Genomic DNA, 21,234 nt, shown 5'->3' with positions numbered 1-21,234 from the left:
TGGTTAGCTTTGCTCTCTGTGAAAGAATAAAAACATTAAATATTAAACTGAAAACGTCTGTAGATTAAGAATTAAATATGTCCAAGCTCTTGTTAGGTGTTTTTACTGATGCAGTGCTGTGACAAAGTGTTTCCTCTTTCCTGATTTCTGTTTTTTGCACATTTGTCTCATAAATATTTCAGGTCATTAAACTGATTTTAATATTAGATAACCTGAGTAAATAGAAAATGCCGTTTTTACAGGTTATTTTATTTATTAAGGGAATAAAGGACATCCAGACCTACCTGGCCCTGTGTGAAAAAGTCATCACCACCATTAGAAATCATGAACTAACTGGGTTAATCACTTTTTTTGGAAACCTGAGTTTAGTTCCACTATCCACACCCAGACCTGATCCCTGCCAGACCTGCTGGATCCAGAATCCTTAACTAGAACCAGTCTGACAGTGAAGTGGTCTAAAAGATCTCCAACACATCATGGAACCATCTAGAGAACAGAAGAGGAACAAAGTCTCTGACATCTATCAGTCTGAAAAGGTCACAGAGACATTTCTAAGGCTTTGGGACTCTGAGAGCCATTACCCACAACAGGGGAAAACTGTGAACAGTAGTGAACCTTCCCAGGAGAAGCTGGCCTACCAACATGACTCCAAGAGAACATGGACGACTCATCCAGGAGGTCCCTGAAGAACCCAGAACCACATCTGAAGACCTGCAGGCCTCACTGACTCAGTTAAGGTGACTGTTGATTAGGGACGCATGACATTATCAGTCTGGTATCAGCAGATATTAGCTGAAAGAGGCAAATATCGGTATCAGCAGATATTTACAGCCCATATTTTGCCTGTGTCTTTCAGCATACATCGACTGTAAATCTGTCTGTACTAATAAATTAATGTAGTTTTAGTCTGAACCAACAGACCTAATGTATGTCAGGTGAAGTCTTTTTCCTAATTTATCCTCATTCTTTAAACTTTAATGTGTTTTTAGGACTGAAGTTTGTTTCCTTAGTCATCCTCAAACCTTAACGTGTCCAAAAGGACTGACATTTGTTGTTCAGAAACATATTTAAATATCAGATATCAGCAAAAATCCAACATGGTGCGTCCCTACTGTTGATGGTTTTAATCAGGAGAACATCAGACCTACAGTGTGATGTCTGGACCAGGACCTGGACCACTAGAACCATGAATTCTGCTCTCTAGCAGAAAATCCTGAAGGACCATCAGTTCATGACTAAGATCAAGACCACTTGGGTTCTGGAGCAGGACCATGATCCTAAACACACCAACAAGTCCACCTCTGAATGGACTAAAGACTACATGAAGGTCCTGGAGCAGTCTAGTCAGGGTCTGGACTTAGATCTGACTGAGGTGTTCTGACCTAAAACGAGCCGTTCATGCTGGAAAACCCTCCACTGTGAACTATTCTGCAGAGAAGAATGGGACAACATTCCTCCACAGTGATGTAAAGACTCACTGACAGTTATCAGAGGTGTTTGAACTAGGGGTGCACCGATCGATCGGCCAAAATTGGTATCAGCGCCGATTTCCTTAATTTTAAGAGATCAGCGATCGGCCGATCCTTATAAATCAGATCGGTTTCATCTACCTACTAAAATATGAAAAATGAAGGACTAAAGGAACTGATATAATTTAGTAGTTTGGACAGCAGTGCTCTAAACTTTTCATTTATATTTGAGAGAAATACCTCGTGTGCAGTTGAAACAAGTTTGTATTGTTTCATGGGTATTGTTCAATGTTTTTCAATAAAATAAGACTGAAACATTGAAGGTGTATGCTGTCAGTTATAAAAAAAATCAGTATTGGCCAAAATCAGAATCGGCAGGTCAGGCTTTTTAAAGATCGGTGATCGGCCAGAAAATTGCAATCGGTGCACCCCTAGTTTGAACCAGCAGTTATCAGGGTTAGGATGAACGAGTTCTCCATGGACCAGGCAGGTTTGGATGGATTTTATTCCCTTAATGAATGAAATCATGAATAAAAGAGCATTTTCTATTTTCTCAGGTTATCTCTGTCTGTGATAAGAGAATCAGTTTGATGATGTGAAACATTTAAATAAGGAGGGGGTGAATACTTTCTCACACGTTCATGTTCAGAGACGGCATGGAGGAGGGGGCCGTGGAGAGGTCAGACCCAGGTGTAGGTGGTATGGAGGAGGGGGCCGTGGAGAGGTTGACTCATTGGCGCTAGTATTAAGAGCATGCAGTGTTCCTGCTGGGTAACAAGCTAACTCTGACCTTTTGGTGTATTTTCAGGGATTTACCACCGAGGACGACGAAGACAACCATGTTTCAGATTCACAGGAGGAGGAAGAGGAGGAGAGACTAAAACCAGAGAGACGAGTCAGCAGGTCAGTGATTGTAAACGTGTGGCTCTTTTGTGTCTGAATTTCAAACATTTTTCCCATCTTTGACACTTCTTTAAGACATTTTTATCCTGCTTTTTGCCATTTGTGGTGAATGTGCAGGTCACAACTTGTCAACGAGAGTGTTTTGGAGTTGTTGCATTTGATGAGTTTGATGAGGGAAAGCATAAATTCCGTCTGCTAACATAGTGTCAGCTGTGCAGCTGGTTTAACGGTCCCCCCGATCTAATAACAGCTTTAGATTGTGGCTCTTAGATTGTGGCTCTAAGATTGGGGTTCTTAGAATGTGGCTCTTAGATTGGGGTTCTTAGATCGGGGCTCTTAGATTGGGGTTCTTAGATTGTGGCTCTTAGATTGGGGTTCTTAGATCGGGGCTCTTAGATTGGAGTTCTTAGATCGGGGCTCTTAGATTGGGGTTCTTAGATTGTGGCTCTTAGATTGGGGTTCTTAGATTGTGGCTCTTAGATTGGGGTTCTTAGATTGGGGCTCTTAGATTGGGGTTCTTAGATTGTGGCTCTTAGATTGGGGTTCTTAGATTGGGGCTCTTAGATTGGGGTTCTTAGATTGTGGCTCTTAGATCGGGGCTCTTAGATTGGGGTTCTTAGATCGGGGCTCTTAGATTGTGGCTCTTAGATTGTGGCTCTGAGATTGGGGTTCTTAGATCGGGGCTCTTAGATTTGGGTTCTTAGATCGGGGTTCTTAGATTGGGGCTCTTAGATTGGGGCTCTTAGATTGTGGCTCTTAGATTGTGGCTCTTAGATTGTGGCTCTTAGATCGGGGTTCTTAGATTGTGGCTCTTAGATTGTGGCTCTTAGATTGTGGCTCTTAGATTGGGGCTCTTAGATTGTGGCTCTTAGATTGTGGCTCTTAGATTGGGGTTCTTAGATTGTGGCTCTTAGATTGTGGCTCTTAGATTGGGGTTCTTAGATCGGGGCTCTTAGATTGTGGCTCTTAGATTGTGGCTCTTAGATTGTGGCTCTAAGATTGTGGCTCTTAGATTGTGGCTCTTAGATTGGGGCTCTTAGATTGGGGTTCTAAGATTGGGGCTCTTAGATCGGGGCTCTTAGATCGGGGTTCTTAGATCGTGGCTCTTAGATTGTGGCTCTTAGATCGGGGCTCTTAGATTGTGGCTCTTAGATTGTGGCTCTTAGATTGTGGCTCTTAGATCGGGGCTCTTAGATCGGGGCTCTTAGATTGTGGCTCTTAGATCGGGGCTCTTAGATCGGGGCTCTTAGATTGGGGCTCTTAGATCGGGGCTCTTAGATCGGGGCTCTTAGATTGGGGCTCTTAGATCGGGTTCTTAGATTGGGGCTCTTAGATCGGGGCTCTTAGATCGGGCTCTTAGATAGGGGCTCTTAGATCGGGGCTCTTAGATCGGGGCTCTTAGATTGTGGCTCTGGCTAATGTGTTTGCTATTCGGCTCTTTCACTGAGTGGGGTTGAGTAACTCTCTTAGATTAATTCATTGATCACCTTAGAGACACACTGATTTTGATAAAGTCATAACAGCTCACAGAGGCAGCTTGAGTGTGGTTATTTACCTCTGACCTTTGCTGTCATGTCCCATAATTCCCTCTGTTTCTTATGCTGATCGAGTCTTCATTTGTGTCAACAGGACATCTGTAAGGCGTCTGAGCAGTAGAGGTAAGGACCTAACATCCCAGAGGTTTCTAGAGAGTTCCTGGCTTCTTATCCATTTGTGTTTCAGTCTATTCCTGAGACCCAGCATCCACACATGAGGACGTTACATTCTGCTCTTTCTACAACATAGCACACGTTTCTACTGTGAGAATTTTTTAGATTATTGTCCACAATGCCCACTGAAAATTCAGAAATTCTTATTAAAAAATTAGAGGATTTTCTGTTTTTTTAGGAATTTTCCTGGATATTTTTGGGAATATAGATTGGATGTTTGTTTTATAGATGCTTTGATTTATTTTTCTGAGTTTAACTGGAAGTTGTTGAAAGTGAAATTTTGAATATTTTTATGGGAATTTGTTTTTTTTTATGTTTCGGGGAGTCTGGATATATTCATGCTTGACTTATTGTGTAAATTTGGGATTTTTTTTAGAATTGGGGGGATGTATGCGGATTTTTGGGGGAGTTGGCTTCATAATTTTAGGTATTCTTTAGGAAACTTGGGATTTTTTAAATTTTAAGGAATTGGGAGTTAGGGTTTCCTTTGAGAATTCTGGAATTGCATGAAGATTTCAGGGAATTTGTAGTGGTGAATTTCTTTCTTCCTCTCTGTCGCCTGTGATGAACAAGGACAGAGAGATGAGAAGGACCCAGGAGTAGGACTGAACAATTTAAGAAAATAATCTAATTGTGATTTTTTTTTACCAATATTGCAATTGATTTAATATGCAATTATTTCTTAAGTTCCTCATCTCATGTATTTTCAAAAAAAAAAACAAGCAATAATTCATTCTACATTATAATAAACACAATATTAGATTAAACTAGGGCTGGAGAATTTTGAAAAAATATCTAATTGTGATAATTTTTACTCTTTTGCAAATTGAACATGAACTGTTGTATTACAGGGAGTGATGATTTTAATATAATTCACATATTTAACAAGAAAAACAGAGAAAAATGAAGAAAACATGATTTTTTTGTACACTTTTCTAAAAATATGCCACTAAAATGATTGCATGATATGTTATGCGTAACGTCTCTGCTGCACCAACAGTTTTAACCTGGTATTTAGACAGATGTCAGGTTAAAGAAATGTTGCACCTTCTGAGATCTGAAAATTGCAGCAGCCATATTGCAATGTAATCTAATTTGCGATTAATTGCCCAGCCCTAGTCAGGAGTGTCTGACAGGAAGATTTCTTTTCCTCTTTCTCACTCTCAGAGCTGTTAGGTCAAACAGAGGGAGACAGTGGTGCTTTACTGTGTTTGACCTTCCTAACATGGATCACCTCCTTCTTGAATAGCCCCTCTCACCCTCTCCACAACGAGCTGGGGCAGATGGGCGGCTCATTCAGCCATCGCCTCATCCCACCCAGGTGTAAAACTGAGCGCTTCAGACGCTCCTTTGTTCCCACTGCCATCAGACTGGACAACAGCAGTGACAGTCACAGCCGGTCATATCTGTCATGATTTAAACTATCAGTCTCAACTGGATGCACTATGCTGTAGTTTTACAACTACTGTCATTAAACTAGATCCTCTATATTCACGTTACACTTACTGTTCATATCCACCATGCCAGGACTGTTGCATATATGTCATTATATGTTATTATCATATTAATGAATATTTTTTTATATTCCACATGTTAAACTATTCTATACTGTACTATTTCATAATATATTATTTATCTGCACCTTAACTTGATATTGATATTCACTTTACAATACCACCTGCACTGTTATCTGTTTATCCTGTATTACTTATAATCTTGCCCAATACTGCACATGGAACATCCCATTCTACCTGAGCTCTTTGCACTACCTCATGTTCATGGCGTAACACTTCTCTGTAAACAACGTGCTGCCAACAAGTGTACCATTTCACTGACACAAACACACGTCACTGCGTTTACTATCCCTGGAAAGGAAAGTGAATTGTATATACGTACTGTCCCTTATTTAATTTAATTTTTTATTTAAGTTTTGTTTAGTTATTTGTTGAATTCTATTGTATTTTTACTACCGGTTGTGTTGCTGCAATGCCAGAATTTCCCCTCTGGGGATCAATAAAGTCTTGTCTTATCTTATCTTATCTTATCTTATCTTATCTTATCTTATCTTTTCTTATCTTATCTTATCTTATCTTATCTTATCTTATCTTATCTTATCTTATCTTATCTTATCTTATCTTATCTTATCTTATCTTATCTTATGGATGCACTACAGCCAAACACTCGTCAGTACAAAGAGCCAGCTGTTTCTCTCCATGCAAATTAACCTCCTAGATGTGACACTAAACTGAAATAGTAAATGTGTGTGAAGTCAGTGCAGGCAGGGAGTGTGTGATGCTGTAGCATCCATCGTTGGCGTGCTGTCAGAGGGGTTAGCTCATGAAGAACTGAATCAAAGTTCTGAGCACAGATGGTGTGTGTGTTTGACAGGCAGACGGAGGAGCAGGCTGAGGAGGAGCACGCGCACCGTCAAACCAACAGACCGCTACGAGGCCTTCAGCATGTTCGACGGCATCAACAGCAGGTTAGACTGATGAACAGTCTCCTTACTGTCTCTGCTGATGTAGAGACATTAGAGCCCAAACTCCATCCTGAATGAGAAGTTCTGTCCAGACCAGACTAGACCAGACCAGACTAGACCAGACCAGACTAGACCAGACCAGACCAGACCAGACCAGACTAGACTAGACTAGACCAGACTAGACCATACCAGACCAGACCATACCAGACTAGACCATACCAGACCAGACCAGACCAGACTAGACTAGACCAGACTAGACCATACCAGACCAGACCAGACCAGACTAGACTAGACCAGACCAGACCAGACCAGACTAGACTAGACTAGACCAGACTAGACCATACCAGACCAGACCAGACCAGACTAGACTAGACTAGACCAGACTAGACTAGACTAGACCAGACTAGACCAGACCAGACCAGACCAGACCAGACCAGACTAGACTAGACTAGACTAGACCAGACTAGACCATACCAGACCAGACCATACCAGACTAGACCATACCAGACCAGACCAGACCAGACTAGACCAGACCAGACCAGACCAGACCAGACCAGACTAGACCAGACCAGACCAGACCAGACCAGACTAGACTAGACTAGACCAGACTAGACCATACCAGACCAGACCAGACCAGACTAGACTAGACTAGACCAGACTAGACCATACCAGACCAGACCATACCAGACCAGTCCAGACCAGACCAGACTAGACTAGACCAGACCAGACTAGACCAGACTAGACCATACCAGACCAGACCAGACCAGACCAGACCAGACTAGACTAGACCAGACCAGACCAGACTAGACCAGACCAGACCAGACCAGACCAGACTAGACTAGACTAGACCAGACTAGACCATACCAGACCAGACCAGACCAGACTAGACCAGACTAGACCAGACCAGACTAGACCAGACCAGACCAGACCAGACCAGACCAGACTAGACTAGACTAGACCAGACTAGACCATACCAGACCAGACTATACCAGACTAGACCATACCAGACCAGACCAGACCAGACTAGACCAGACCAGACCAGACCAGACTAGACTAGACCAGACCAGACCAGACTAGACCAGACCAGACTAGACCATACCAGACCAGACCAGACTAGACCATACCAGACTAGACTAGACCAGACCAGACCAGACTAGACCAGACCAGACTAGACCATACCAGACCAGACCAGACTAGACCAGACCAGACTAGACCAGACCAGACCAGACTAGACCAGACCAGACCAGACCAGACCAGACCAGACCAGACCAGACCAGACTAGACCAGACCAGACCAGACTAGACCAGACCAGACCAGACCAGACCAGACTAGACTAGACCTGACCAGACTAGACTAGACCAGACCATACCAGACTAGACCATACCAGACTAGACCAGACCAGACTAGACCAGACCAGACTAGACCATACCAGACCAGACCAGACCAGACTAGACTAGACCAGACTAGACCATACCAGACCAGACCAGACCAGACCAGACTAGACTAGACCAGACTAGACCATACCAGACCAGACCATACCAGACTAGACCATACCAGACCAGACCAGACCAGACTAGACTAGACTAGACTAGACTAGACCAGACCAGACCAGACCAGACTAGACCAGACCAGACCAGACTAGACTAGACCAGACTAGACCAGACCAGACCAGACCAGACCAGACCATACCAGACTAGACCATACCAGACCAGACCATACCAGACTAGACCATACCAGACCAGACCAGACCAGACTAGACTAGACTAGACTAGACTAGACCAGACCAGACCAGACCAGACTAGACCAGACCAGACCAGACTAGACTAGACCAGACTAGACCAGACCAGACCAGACCAGACCAGACCAGACTAGACTAGACCAGACTAGACCATACCAGACCAGACCATACCAGACTAGACCATACCAGACCAGACCAGACCAGACTAGACTAGACCAGACTAGACCATACCAGACCAGACCATACCAGACTAGACCATACCAGACCAGACCAGACCAGACCAGACTAGACCAGACCAGACTAGACCAGACCAGACCAGACTAGACTAGACCAGACTAGACCATACCAGACCAGACCAGACCAGACCAGACTAGACTAGACCAGACTAGACCATACCAGACCAGACCATACCAGACTAGACCATACCAGACCAGACCAGACCAGACTAGACTAGACCAGACTAGACCATACCAGACCAGACCATACCAGACTAGACCATACCAGACCAGACCAGACCAGACCAGACTAGACTAGACTAGACCAGACTAGACCATACCAGACCAGACCAGACCAGACTAGACTAGACTAGACCAGACTAGACCATACCAGACCAGACCATACCAGACCAGTCCAGACCAGACCAGACTAGACCAGACTAGACCATACCAGACCAGACCAGACCAGACCAGACCAGACTAGACTAGACCAGACCAGACTAGACCAGACCAGACCAGACCAGACCAGACTAGACTAGACTAGACCAGACTAGACCATACCAGACCAGACCAGACCAGACCAGACCAGACCAGACTAGACCAGACCAGACCAGACCAGACCAGACCAGACCAGACCAGACCAGACCAGACCAGACCAGACCAGACCAGACCAGACCAGACCAGACCAGACCAGACCAGACCAGACCAGACCAGACCAGACTAGACCAGACCAGACCAGACCAGACTAGACTAGACCAGACCAGACCAGACCAGACTAGACCAGACCAGACCAGACTAGACCATACCAGACCAGACCAGACTAGACCAGACCAGACTAGACCAGACCAGACCATACCAGACCAGACCAGACTAGACCATACCAGACTAGACTAGACCAGACCAGACCAGACCAGACTAGACCAGACCAGACTAGACCATACCAGACCAGACCAGACTAGACCATACCAGACTAGACTAGACCAGACCAGACCAGACTAGACCAGACCAGACTAGACCAGACCAGACCAGACTAGACCAGACCAGACCAGACCAGACCAGACTAGACCAGACCAGACCAGACTAGACCAGACCAGACCAGACTAGACCAGACCAGACCAGACCAGACCAGACCAGACTAGACTAGACCTGACCAGACCAGACCAGACTAGACTAGACCTGACCAGACTAGACTAGACCAGACCATACCAGACTAGACCATACCAGACTAGACCAGACCAGACTAGACCAGACCAGACTAGACCATACCAGACCAGACCAGACCAGACTAGACTAGACCAGACTAGACCATACCAGACCAGACCAGACCAGACCAGACTAGACTAGACCAGACTAGACCATACCAGACCAGACCAGACCAGACTAGACCAGACCAGACCAGACCAGACCAGACCAGACTAGACTAGACTAGACCAGACTAGACCAGACTAGACTATACCAGACCAGACCAGACTAGACTAGACCAGACTAGACCATACCAGACCAGACTAGACCAGACCAGACCAGACCATACCAGACTAGACCATACCAGACCAGACCAGACCAGACTAGACTAGACTAGACTAGACTAGACCAGACCAGACCAGACCAGACTAGACCAGACCAGACCAGACTAGACTAGACCAGACTAGACCAGACCAGACCAGACCAGACCAGACCAGACTAGACTAGACCAGACTAGACCATACCAGACCAGACCATACCAGACTAGACCATACCAGACCAGACCAGACCAGACTAGACTAGACCAGACTAGACCATACCAGACCAGACCATACCAGACTAGACCATACCAGACCAGACCAGACCAGACCAGACTAGACCAGACCAGACTAGACCAGACCAGACCAGACTAGACTAGACCAGACTAGACCAGACCAGACCAGACCAGACCAGACCAGACTAGACTAGACCAGACTAGACCATACCAGACCAGACCATACCAGACTAGACCATACCAGACCAGACCAGACCAGACTAGACTAGACCAGACTAGACCATACCAGACCAGACCATACCAGACTAGACCATACCAGACCAGACCAGACCAGACCAGACTAGACCAGACCAGACCAGACTAGACCAGACCAGACCAGACTAGACTAGACCAGACTAGACCAGACCAGACCAGACCAGACCAGACTAGACTAGACTAGACCAGACTAGACCAGACCAGACCAGACCAGACCAGACCAGACTAGACTAGACCAGACTAGACCATACCAGACCAGACCATACCAGACTAGACCATACCAGACCAGACCAGACCAGACCAGACTAGACCAGACCAGACCAGACTAGACCAGACCAGACTAGACTAGACTAGACCAGACTAGACCAGACAAGACCAGACCAGACCAGACCAGACCAGACCAGACCAGACCAGACCAGACCAGACCAGACCAGACCAGACTAGACTAGACCAGACTAGACCATACCAGACCAGACCAGACCAGACTAGACCATACCAGACCAGACCAGACCAGACTAGACTAGACCAGACTAGACCATACCAGACCAGACCAGACCAGACCAGACCAGACTAGACTAGACCAGACTAGACTATACCAGACCAGACCAGACTAGACTAGACCAGACTAGACCATACCAGACCAGACTAGACCAGACGAGAGACCATCCAGACCGACCGGACCAGACCAGACCAGACTAGACCAGACCAGACTAGACCATACCTGACCAGACCAGACCAGACCGGGCTAGACCAGACTGACCAGACCAGAACAGACCAGACCAGACTAGACTAGACCAGACTAGACCATACCAGACCAGACCAGACCAGACCAGACTAGACTAGACCAGACTAGACCATACCAGACCAGACCAGACCAGACCAGACCAGACCAGACCAGACCAGACTAGACTAGACCAGACTAGACCATACCAGACCAGACCATACCAGACTAGACCATACCAGACCAGACAAGACCAGACTAGACTAGACTAGACTAGACCAGACTAGACCAGACCAGACCAGACCAGACCAGACTAGACTAGACCAGACTAGACCATACCAGACCAGACCATACCAGACCAGACTAGACCATACCAGACCAGACCAGACCAGACTAGACTAGACCAGACTAGACCATACCAGACCAGACCAGACCAGACCAGACTAGACTCGACCAGACTAGACCATACCAGACCAGACTAGACTAGACCAGACTAGACCATACCAGACCAGACCAGACCAGACCAGACTAGACTAGACCAGACTGGACCATACCAGACCAGACCAGACCAGACCAGACTAGACCAGACTAGACCATACCAGACCAGACCATACCAGACTAGACCATACCAGACCAGACCAGACCAGACCAGACTAGACTAGACCAGACTAGACCATACCAGACCAGACCAGACCAGACTAGACTAGACCAGACTAGACCATACCAGACCAGACTAGACCAGACCAGAGCAGACCATACCAGACTAGACCATACCAGACCAGACCAGACTAGACCAGACTAGACCAGACCAGACCAGACCAGACCAGACCAGACTAGACTAGACCAGACTAGACCATACCAGACCAGACCATACCAGACTAGACTAGACCAGACCAGACCAGACCAGACTAGACTAGACTAGACCAGACTAGACCATACCAGACTAGACCAGACCAGACTAGACCATACCAGACCAGACCATACCAGACTAGACTAGACCAGACCAGACCATACCAGACCAGACTAGACTAGACCAGACTAGACCAGACCAGACCAGACCAGACCAGACCAGACTAGACTAGACCAGACTAGACCATACCAGACCAGACCAGACCAGACTAGACTAGACCAGACTAGACCATACCAGACCAGACCAGACCAGACCAGACTAGACTAGACCAGACTAGACTAGACCAGACTAGACCAGACCAGACTAGACTAGACCAGACCAGACCATACCAGACCAGACTAGACTAGACCAGACTAGACCAGACCAGACCAGACCAGACCAGACCAGACTAGACTAGACCAGACTAGACCATACCAGACCAGACCATACCAGACTAGACTAGACTAGACCAGACCAGACCAGACCAGACTAGACTAGACTAGACCAGACTAGACCATACCAGACTAGACCAGACCAGACTAGACCATACCAGACCAGACCATACCAGACTAGACTAGACCAGACCAGACCATACCAGACCAGACTAGACTAGACCAGACTAGACCAGACCAGACCAGACCAGACCAGACCAGACTAGACTAGACCAGACTAGACCATACCAGACCAGACCAGACCAGACTAGACTAGACCAGACTAGACCATACCAGACCAGACCAGACCAGACCAGACTAGACCATACCAGACCAGACCATACCAGACCAGACTAGACTAGACCAGACTAGACCAGACCAGACCAGACCATACCAGACCAGACTAGACTAGACCAGACCAGACTAGACAATCTCAGAGCTGAGCTATGGGACTTTCTGTAGTACTGGTGGTTAGTGGGTTTGTGTGACTGTACTAAAGCAGTGATTTGTTTCAGTATCAGTGACCCCTCTAAGAGCGTTGTGGTGTTTTTAGCTGGAAGGAGAGCGTGAGACTAATGCAGAAGCTTCAGCAGGTCCCTGAAAACCAATGATGGAGCTGCTGCAGTGAGGTTGGAGTTAGATGGAGTCACAGCACGCTCCTGAAAACAGAACTTTTACATTTTCAATGGTTAATTTCACAAGGGAGATACACTATATGGACAAAAGTATCTGGCCGCTTGAGCATTACTCTGACAGGGACTGTGGTGACTAGTATTCAGATCCTGGTTCTCTAATATGGAGTTGTCTCCTTCTGCATCCTGGAGTGTTCCTGTGAGAATGTGTGTCCATTCATCCTGTAGAGCATCCATGAGCTCAGGCTCTGACGTTGGACCAGAGGACCTGGATCACAGTCTCTGTTCCAGTTCATCCCAAAGGTGCTGGATGGGGTTGAGGTCAGGACTCTAGTCTTTCTAGTCCTTCTCTGGTCTCTGGTCCACAGTCCTGCTGGAATAGAAAAGGGTCTTCCCCAGACTGTTGGGAGCATAGCATGGTCCAGAATGTCTTGGTCTGCTGAAGCATTAAGACTGGCCTTCACTGGAGATAAGGGGTCTAGACCAGACCCTGAAAACCAGCCCCAGACCATTATCCCTCCTCCACCAAACTTCACAGTCAGACAGGTAACGTTCTCCCAGCATCCTCCAGACCCAGACTCACCATCTGACTGGAAACAGAGAAGATGATTGGTCACTCCACAGTCCAGTGTCCACTCCGCTCCATCCAGAGCTTGGCGTTGGACTTGTTGATGTGAGGCATGCATGCAGCTGTTGCCATGGAAACCCTTTCATGAAGCTCCTGCCACAGTTTTGGGGTGCTTTCACACCAGGGGCCTGGTCCTGGATCTGAGTGCACTTGAGCCCAAAGTCCGGTTCGTTTTGGTAGTGTGAATGCAAACAAACCGCACCTGGGCACCGGGCGCGGGCACACTTGGGGAGGTGGTCTCGGGTGCAATTCAAGTGGACTCCGGCGCGCTTTGGATGAGATGTGAATGCAACGGGATACGGGACAGAGCGCCGTATCAGCTTTATGACGTCAGCGTAAAAACTAAACTTCTTTCCACAGCGCGGCAGTTTGTCCACATTTCTCCTCCATAAAGGGCAGAAATCATCAGAATCCAGCCAATAATCAGTCTGTTGTGACTCACCTTACAGATGAACCCAGGCTGGAGTCAGTGAGAGGAGGGACAAAGGCAGTAAAAGCCTCCTGTCACCTCAGTGCAGCGCGAGCCCATTTAATCCTCTGAGCTGTAGTAGATGTGCAGATATGAAGAGAGAAGCTGCTGGCATCTTAAAAGTGGTTTTAATCCTCCATGGCTGCAGGATGGACTTTTTGCCGGGTCAAAACAAAAACAATCTTGGCTCAGGTCATGACCCCAGTGGTTGCCATGGTAGCTTCTTCTTCTTTCTCCTCCTTGGCAGGGTTGTAAACCAGCTACGTGCATACCACCACCTGCTGTTTCAGACCGAGTAAATACGCAAGTGGGCCCGATGTTGCTAGTGTGAAAGCAAGCCAGCGGGGGGGAATCAAGCCGTGGCGCGGTTCCAAACAGCTGGGTCTAATGTGAAAGCCCCGTTAGTGTTTACATTAATGCCAGAGGAAGTTCAGAGCTCTTCAGAGCCGTGGAGACTGTGGAGTATCCAGCAGGGATGAAATTATGTCAAAGGTGTCATCACAAAACCACGCTGGAGTCTCTGAGCTCTTCAGAACGACCCGTTTAGGACCACAGATGTCTGAGACACCTGAAACACCTGACTTCAATAATTAACGGCTGTGGCCAAATACTTTTGTCCATCTATAGTATATTTAAATGTAAAAAGGAATTATACGTGTGTGGAGAAACCTCAGTGAACTGAAGCAGTCTAATATCTCAGTGTGGCGGTCTGGGGCGTCCTCATCAGGACCGGGTTGGTTGTGTAAATCCAGAATATTCCGGCACCCCTGAGGGCTTCTCTGTAAACTAACGTTCTTTAACACGTTCTCCTCGGCAGCGTGGCCCGCTCCGTCCTGGACAACATGGACAGCATGAAGAAGAAGAGGCGGCTCAGGAACAGCAGAGAGGGAGTGAGTAGTCAGGTTAGCATGAACAGACTGATGTGTGGATTTTATCACAGAGAATCACAGCCTCTGTTTACTGCTGCTGACTCAGCAGTTTCCTAACATAGTGTTAAATAGCTCTGTGTTAACTTATTTCTATAATCCCACCAATAGACCATGAAAACAGCTGCTGTAGACCCTAAAAAGACGAGTCAGGCCAGGATCTCAGATTAGAGCTGAACGATTTTTACCCCATATTGTGATTTAATTTGTGGTTGTTTCTTTACTTCCTCATCTGGTGTGTTTTCTAACAAAATCAAAAAATAATTCATTCTAAGCTATAAACACAATATTAGATTAAACTAGGGCTGAAAATATCTAATTGTGATGATTTTGACAAATTAGAAATGAACTGTTGTTTTAAATGAATGATCATTTTAATATAATTTACATATTTAACAAGAAAAAACATACAAAAATGAAGAAATTAGGATTTTTTTTGGTACACTCTTCTAAAAATATGCCACTAGAATAATAACATGATATGCAATGCATTAAATCTCTGCTGCAACTGCAAACAGTTTTAACCTGGTATTTAGACACAAATGTTGTAGAAATGTTGCACCGTTTGAAAATTGTAGCAGCCATATTGAGATTTGATCTAATTTTGGATTAATTGCCCAGCCCTAGTCAGGACGCCTTAAAGAGACCTTAAAGAGACGCTGCACCTGTGATGTGAAGACTGCAGAAGGCCGTTTTACTGCTCCAGTAAAAGTCCAGGCATCGATCGCCTCATAAACAGAACATTTATAACAAAGCGCTTCTGTTTATACGACGGCTGCAGAAAAACAGCAGGCATTTAGAGGAACACGTCTCATTGGATTCATGCTCATGTTCATTAACACCAAAGAGCGTCTGTAGAGCCCTCTAACCTCTATATTTCACCCAGGGACACATTTATGCAGGAAAATAGTTTTATAATAATCACAAATATTCTACATCAGTGTTACTCATTCCTGCTCAGCCAAAGAGCCAAACTGTTGAAAGACACCTTTGAAGGAGCCACAATCTAAGAGGTGAAGCAAAAACAGCTTGAAGTACAATAATCATAAGTTAAAGGAGTCAAAAATGGTCAAAAAGTAACAAAAATGGGTAAAAAAAGGGGTAAGAATGGGGAAGGAAAGTGGAAAAGGGTTCAGAAAGTAGCAAAAATGGGTGAGAAGTGACAAAAAAGGAGTTATAGGTGACATAAAATGGTCCAAATATGGCAAAAAAAGAGGAAACAAGTGGTATTTAATAGCAACAGGTAGCTTAAACAGGTGCAAAATAGCAACAAAGATGGTGAGAAGGGGCAAAAATGGGATAGAAGTGACAAAAAATGGGTAAAAAGTTGCAAAAATTGTCAAAATGGGTAAAAAAAGTAGGAAATAGATGGGGTGTAATGGCAAAAGGTAGCTTAAGGTGCAGTGTGTAATATTTAGCCTAGTAGCATTTAGTAAAACAAACAAACTTGGTTAAATGAAACATGATGTCTGTGTCTGGTGAAAACTGTGGCAACCAGTGGAATTTAAAAAAAGTGTATCTGTTATTTGGTTGCTTCAGTTTTCACCAGAGAAACATGCAAAATGCAAAAATTCAAGATGGCGGCGCCCGTGGAGGGAACCCTCCCCATGTATGAGTAGATTGCTTATTCTGAGTTAATATTAAAAAAAACAAACATTTTATTCAGGTGGATAAACACTAATCAGGACAGACCTACCTATAGACATCATGTTTCATTTAACCAAGTCTGTTTGTTTTACTAAATGCTGCTAAGCTAAATATTACACACTGCACCTTTAAATGGGTGAAAAAATTGTGAAAAAAGAGCAAAAACTTTACTGTTTTCTAGGGGAATGATATTTAAAATGAAGACATAAAAGAGCCACACGTTTATCTCTGTCTTTTTTCCGTGTTTATGGTTGAAATGTTTAAAGGGTTTCTGATCAGACTGACTCTCTGAGTACACAGACGTCTGAGGGAACCCCCTGTCCGTGCCTCAGCGTTAAAAACGGTCCCTCAGACCTTGTTTACGCGCTCTGTGCCTCTCCGGGGGAGCTGCCCCTCTTATCAGGCTGTGGCGAGGGCGTGCACGCCGCTGCACCCCGCCTGGGTCAAACGTCTCTATCAGCTGGCACCACATTGGACGGCAGCCCTGCGTTCATGTTTGTTTCTGAGGCTTCAGGCCGTAAACAGCTGAGAGAGATTTTATTCTGAGTGTTGGAGGAGAGAGAGGATGAGTGCTGAGACAGAGCTGTAGAGGAAGAGACCGTCTGACTCCACCAGCTAATCTAACTCTCTCTTCAGTTCTCTAGTTTTAGAGCTAGATTAAAATCAGTAGATGAGATTTATTCTAGATTAATCCTGTATCAAAGGTAAATATTCACCACTTTCCTTGTTTAATTATTACAGCTCACATAACTATCTCTAAATATTATAATTATAGAATATATGGATGTGAACTAAGGATGCCTGTGAGTTCTAAAAAGGACATTAGGGGGCGCTGTACATCCTCCACTCTCTGCTTTACTAAAACAACACACCAGGAATGACCGTCTTTATTTAGTGAACGTTGTTTTTATTTGTGATGTCTTTCAGAAGATTTACTCTAAAGCTCAGAGGAGGAGAACTCCGGTCCTTCAGCCCGAGGATCTCAGCGACACCGAGGATGACGAGGGTACTTCAGGAGAGAATCAGAGAGGGGGTTATGAACCAGCCTCCTTTCTAACCGCCTCTGTGTTTCTTTTATAACCTGCTTTAGCCGCCGCTGGTGAAGACGACCACGGAGCAGAAACGACCGCAGACGACGACAGCAGCGGCAGCCTGAACCCAAACTTTAACGCCAAAGTGAGCCGAGCCTCGGCGCTCTACCAGGGACCCGACAGTGGTGAGAGCCAAACCGGTCCGCTAGAGACTGAACTCTCCAGGACATCCTACACGGAGACATTAGCTTCTCTAGACCAGGGGTTCACAACATTGAGGTCGGGACCCCGCTGGGGTCGTGAGACACTGAGAGGGGGTCTTCAGATGCCCAAGAACATTTTTGAATCACATTGTTGCCAATTTCCACCAGTTTTGCCTAATTCTAACCCTTTTTTATCACCTTTTCCACCAATTTTGCCAACTTTAACACATTTTTGAAACTTAAAACCCATTTTTTGTCTGTTTTTAACCCTTTCCACCACTTTTTTCTGCGTGTTTTTGCCACTTTTAAACCAAACCTTGCCACCCTCTGTCTATTGTTGGCTCATTATTGCCTCTATTTACCCCTCTTGACCACTTTTAAAGCCACATTTCACAATCTGATACGCCCATTTTGCCAGTTTCAGACTTTTTCTGCCTCAGCTAACCCTTTTTTTGCCCGTTTCTATCAATTTTTATCCCGTTTCACCAATTTTCCACCTTTTTCAGCCAGTTTTTATCCCCTTTTTACCACTTAGTATGCACATTTTTGCCATTATTTGGTTATTTTTTTTCCACTTTTATCTTTTTTTTGGCATTTCTAACCCATTTCTGCTACTTCTAAAATCTAATTTCAACACCTTTCCCACCATTTATTGCCATTATTAACCAATTTTAGTTATTTTTAACACATTTTAATTCTGTTTTTAACAAACAGATTTACATTTTTAAGAGGGCTGCTTGCTACACAAATGAATTTAAAATGTGTTTCTTTGATAAGGGTGGTTATTATTCAGGTTAAATCTAAAATACCACAGCTTCTCTTTACAATGGACCAGGATTTTGCTGGCCCCCAGTTTGGCTGGACCCTGGCGGTCCCTGGTCACTGACACCTTTATTTTGGGGTGGTGGTCTGAAAAGGTTGAGAACCGCTGCTTTAGACAACAGAAGGCGTAAACATAAACTCCCTTAGATAGATGGTATTTAGACATCTAAACATGATCCTCTGAGTCGGCTGGTCCAGCCTAGGTGAGTTCTGGTCCTAGACTTCTGTTAAAGTTCTCTCTCCTTCAGATTTCCCCAGAGGAACATTCAGGATCAGCGCCTCAGGACCAAACACGACCCGCAGAGGAGCGTTCAGGTCAGACTGCTGCCTCTGAAATTATTCATTCTTATTTATTTATTTTGTTTGTTTTCAACTTTGTGGTACGAGCTGGGCCTGAATCAGCTCTGCTCCTGTTTATCTATTTACTAGTTTCAGTGTTCCTGGTACGTTTTATTGTGATGTCACCTCTAACAGGTCCTCACGGCATCTGTTAGAAGCAGAAGACTTCACCCCTGTGGATGTTTTACTATTTTATTGATTTATAAATCAATCATGGTAGAACTTGGCTTTTTTGACAAAAATAAAAAAAAAACATCTTTAATGTCAAAGTGAAAACAGAATTCTACAAAATAATGTCAGTTAAATAAAAATCTGTAATGTAAAATAAGTGAGGGCATAAATATTCCTCTTTCTAGTCAGTCTTTAGTAGAGTCTCCTCTGTCTGCAGTCTCAGTCTCTGAGTCTGTGTGGATAGGTCTCAGTCTCTGAGTCTGTGTGGATAGGTCTCAGTCTCTCTGAGTCTGTGTGGATAGGTCTCAGTCTATGAGTCTGTGTGGAAAGGTCTCAGTCTCTGAGTCTGTGTGGATAGGTCTCAGTCTCTGAGTCTGTGTGGATAGGTCTCAGTCTCTCTGAGTCTGTGTGGATAGGTCTCAGTCTATGAGTCTGTGTGGATAGGTCTCAGTCTCTCTGAGTCTGTGTGGATAGGTCTCAGTCTCTCTGAGTCTGTGTGGATAGGTCTCAGTCTCTCTGAGTCTGTGTGGATAGGTCTCAGTCTCTGAGTCTGTGTGGATAGGTCTCAGTCAGGATCAAACATCTGGACTCTGAAATTTTACTTCATTCTCCTCTCATGGACTGAGGTCTGGGCTTTTCTCCTCGTTGTCTTTAAACCATTTCTGTGTAGCTTTCTCTGGATGTCTGTGTGGATAGGCTCAGTTGTCTGATCTGTGAAAATAAATCTTCTCTGAGTCTGTGTGGATAGGTCTCTGTCTCAGTCTGTGTGGAAGAGTGTCTCAGTCAGGATTCATTTTCCCCTCTAGTCTTGTGGATAGCCTCTCAGTCTGGCTGGAAGCTGAGATAGGTCTCATCTCTCCACAGTCTGATGCTGGATAGGTCTCAGTCTCTCTGAGTGCTGTGTGGATAGGTCTCAGTCATCATGAGTCTGTGCTGGATAGGTCATCCCCAGTGATGCTGCTGTGTGGATAGGTCTCATCTCTCTGAGTCTGTGTGGATGATGCTCAGTCTCTGAGTCTGTGTGGATAGGTCTCAGTCAGTGGATCAAACATCTGTTTGTGGTGAAATTTTACTTCATTCTCCTCTCATGGACTGAGGTCTGGGCTCCATTCTGGTCCTCATCAGACCACCTTTCTGTGTAGCTTTCTCTGGATGTTTCTCCCACAGTCTGACTGGTAAACTCTAAGTCCAGATTGAATCTGTCAGACTGAAGAAGAGTGTCCTCCAGGATTCATTTTGCCACTCTCCCATAAAGCCTTCCAGGGCTGGTGAAGAACCCTCCCCACAGCATGATGCTGTCTGCAGAGTCTCTCCATCATGATCAGCTGCTGAGAAGCATCCCCACATCATGATGCTGCTGAGTAGTCATCCCCACAGCATGATGTCTTGGTGTCCTCTCACAGCATGATGCTGCCACCCACTCCACAGTGGGGTGTGTGTTTGTGACGGTCTGATCTAGGCAGATGGTCTCAAAGCTCCATTCTGACATATTCCTTCATTCTCTTGCCCATGGAGTCTGGATCCTTCTGGTGAACTCTAGTCCAGATTGAATCTGAGTCTGTTTTCAACAGTGTCTTTCTTCCTCCAGACTCCACAAAAAGCTCTGACTGGTGAAGTCTGATGATGAAGACTCTGTCTGATGAGTCTCTCCATCTCAGCTGCTGAAGAGTTCCTGGAAGTCATAGGTGTGACTGAAGGAGGTCCTCTTCTGGTCCACAGCTCAGCTACAAACCAGTGTGTGAGGAGCCCCAGCCTGGTCCTCCTTACACAGATTGTCAGAGTGCCCGTCTCTGTTCTTTAGGCTCATCAGACTTAAATATCA

The 21,234-nt window shown here is 45.4% G+C and overlaps 1 protein-coding gene across 1 annotated transcript in view; it reads left to right on the top strand.

Annotated features, from left to right (window-relative positions):
* The window catches only part of LOC121523431 (ATPase family AAA domain-containing protein 2-like), a 42,348-nt gene that overhangs the window by 6,917 nt on the left and 14,197 nt on the right, over positions 1 to 21,234 (top strand). Inside the window, exons 2-9 of the mRNA XM_041808334.1 lie at positions 2,278 to 2,372; positions 4,002 to 4,030; positions 6,470 to 6,563; positions 15,091 to 15,163; positions 17,774 to 17,852; positions 17,937 to 18,062; positions 19,151 to 19,217; positions 20,580 to 20,587. Of these exons, the coding sequence (XP_041664268.1) occupies positions 2,278 to 2,372; positions 4,002 to 4,030; positions 6,470 to 6,563; positions 15,091 to 15,163; positions 17,774 to 17,852; positions 17,937 to 18,062; positions 19,151 to 19,217; positions 20,580 to 20,587 (571 nt within the window). The remainder of the gene's footprint in view (positions 1 to 2,277; positions 2,373 to 4,001; positions 4,031 to 6,469; positions 6,564 to 15,090; positions 15,164 to 17,773; positions 17,853 to 17,936; positions 18,063 to 19,150; positions 19,218 to 20,579; positions 20,588 to 21,234) is intronic.

The sequence above is a fragment of the Cheilinus undulatus genome, linkage group 16 (assembly GCF_018320785.1).
Source record: "Cheilinus undulatus linkage group 16, ASM1832078v1, whole genome shotgun sequence".
NCBI classification, from domain to species: domain Eukaryota; kingdom Metazoa; phylum Chordata; class Actinopteri; order Labriformes; family Labridae; genus Cheilinus; species Cheilinus undulatus.
Note: the sequence above shows the minus strand (reverse complement) of the source record. Positions and strands in the feature narration are given on the sequence as shown.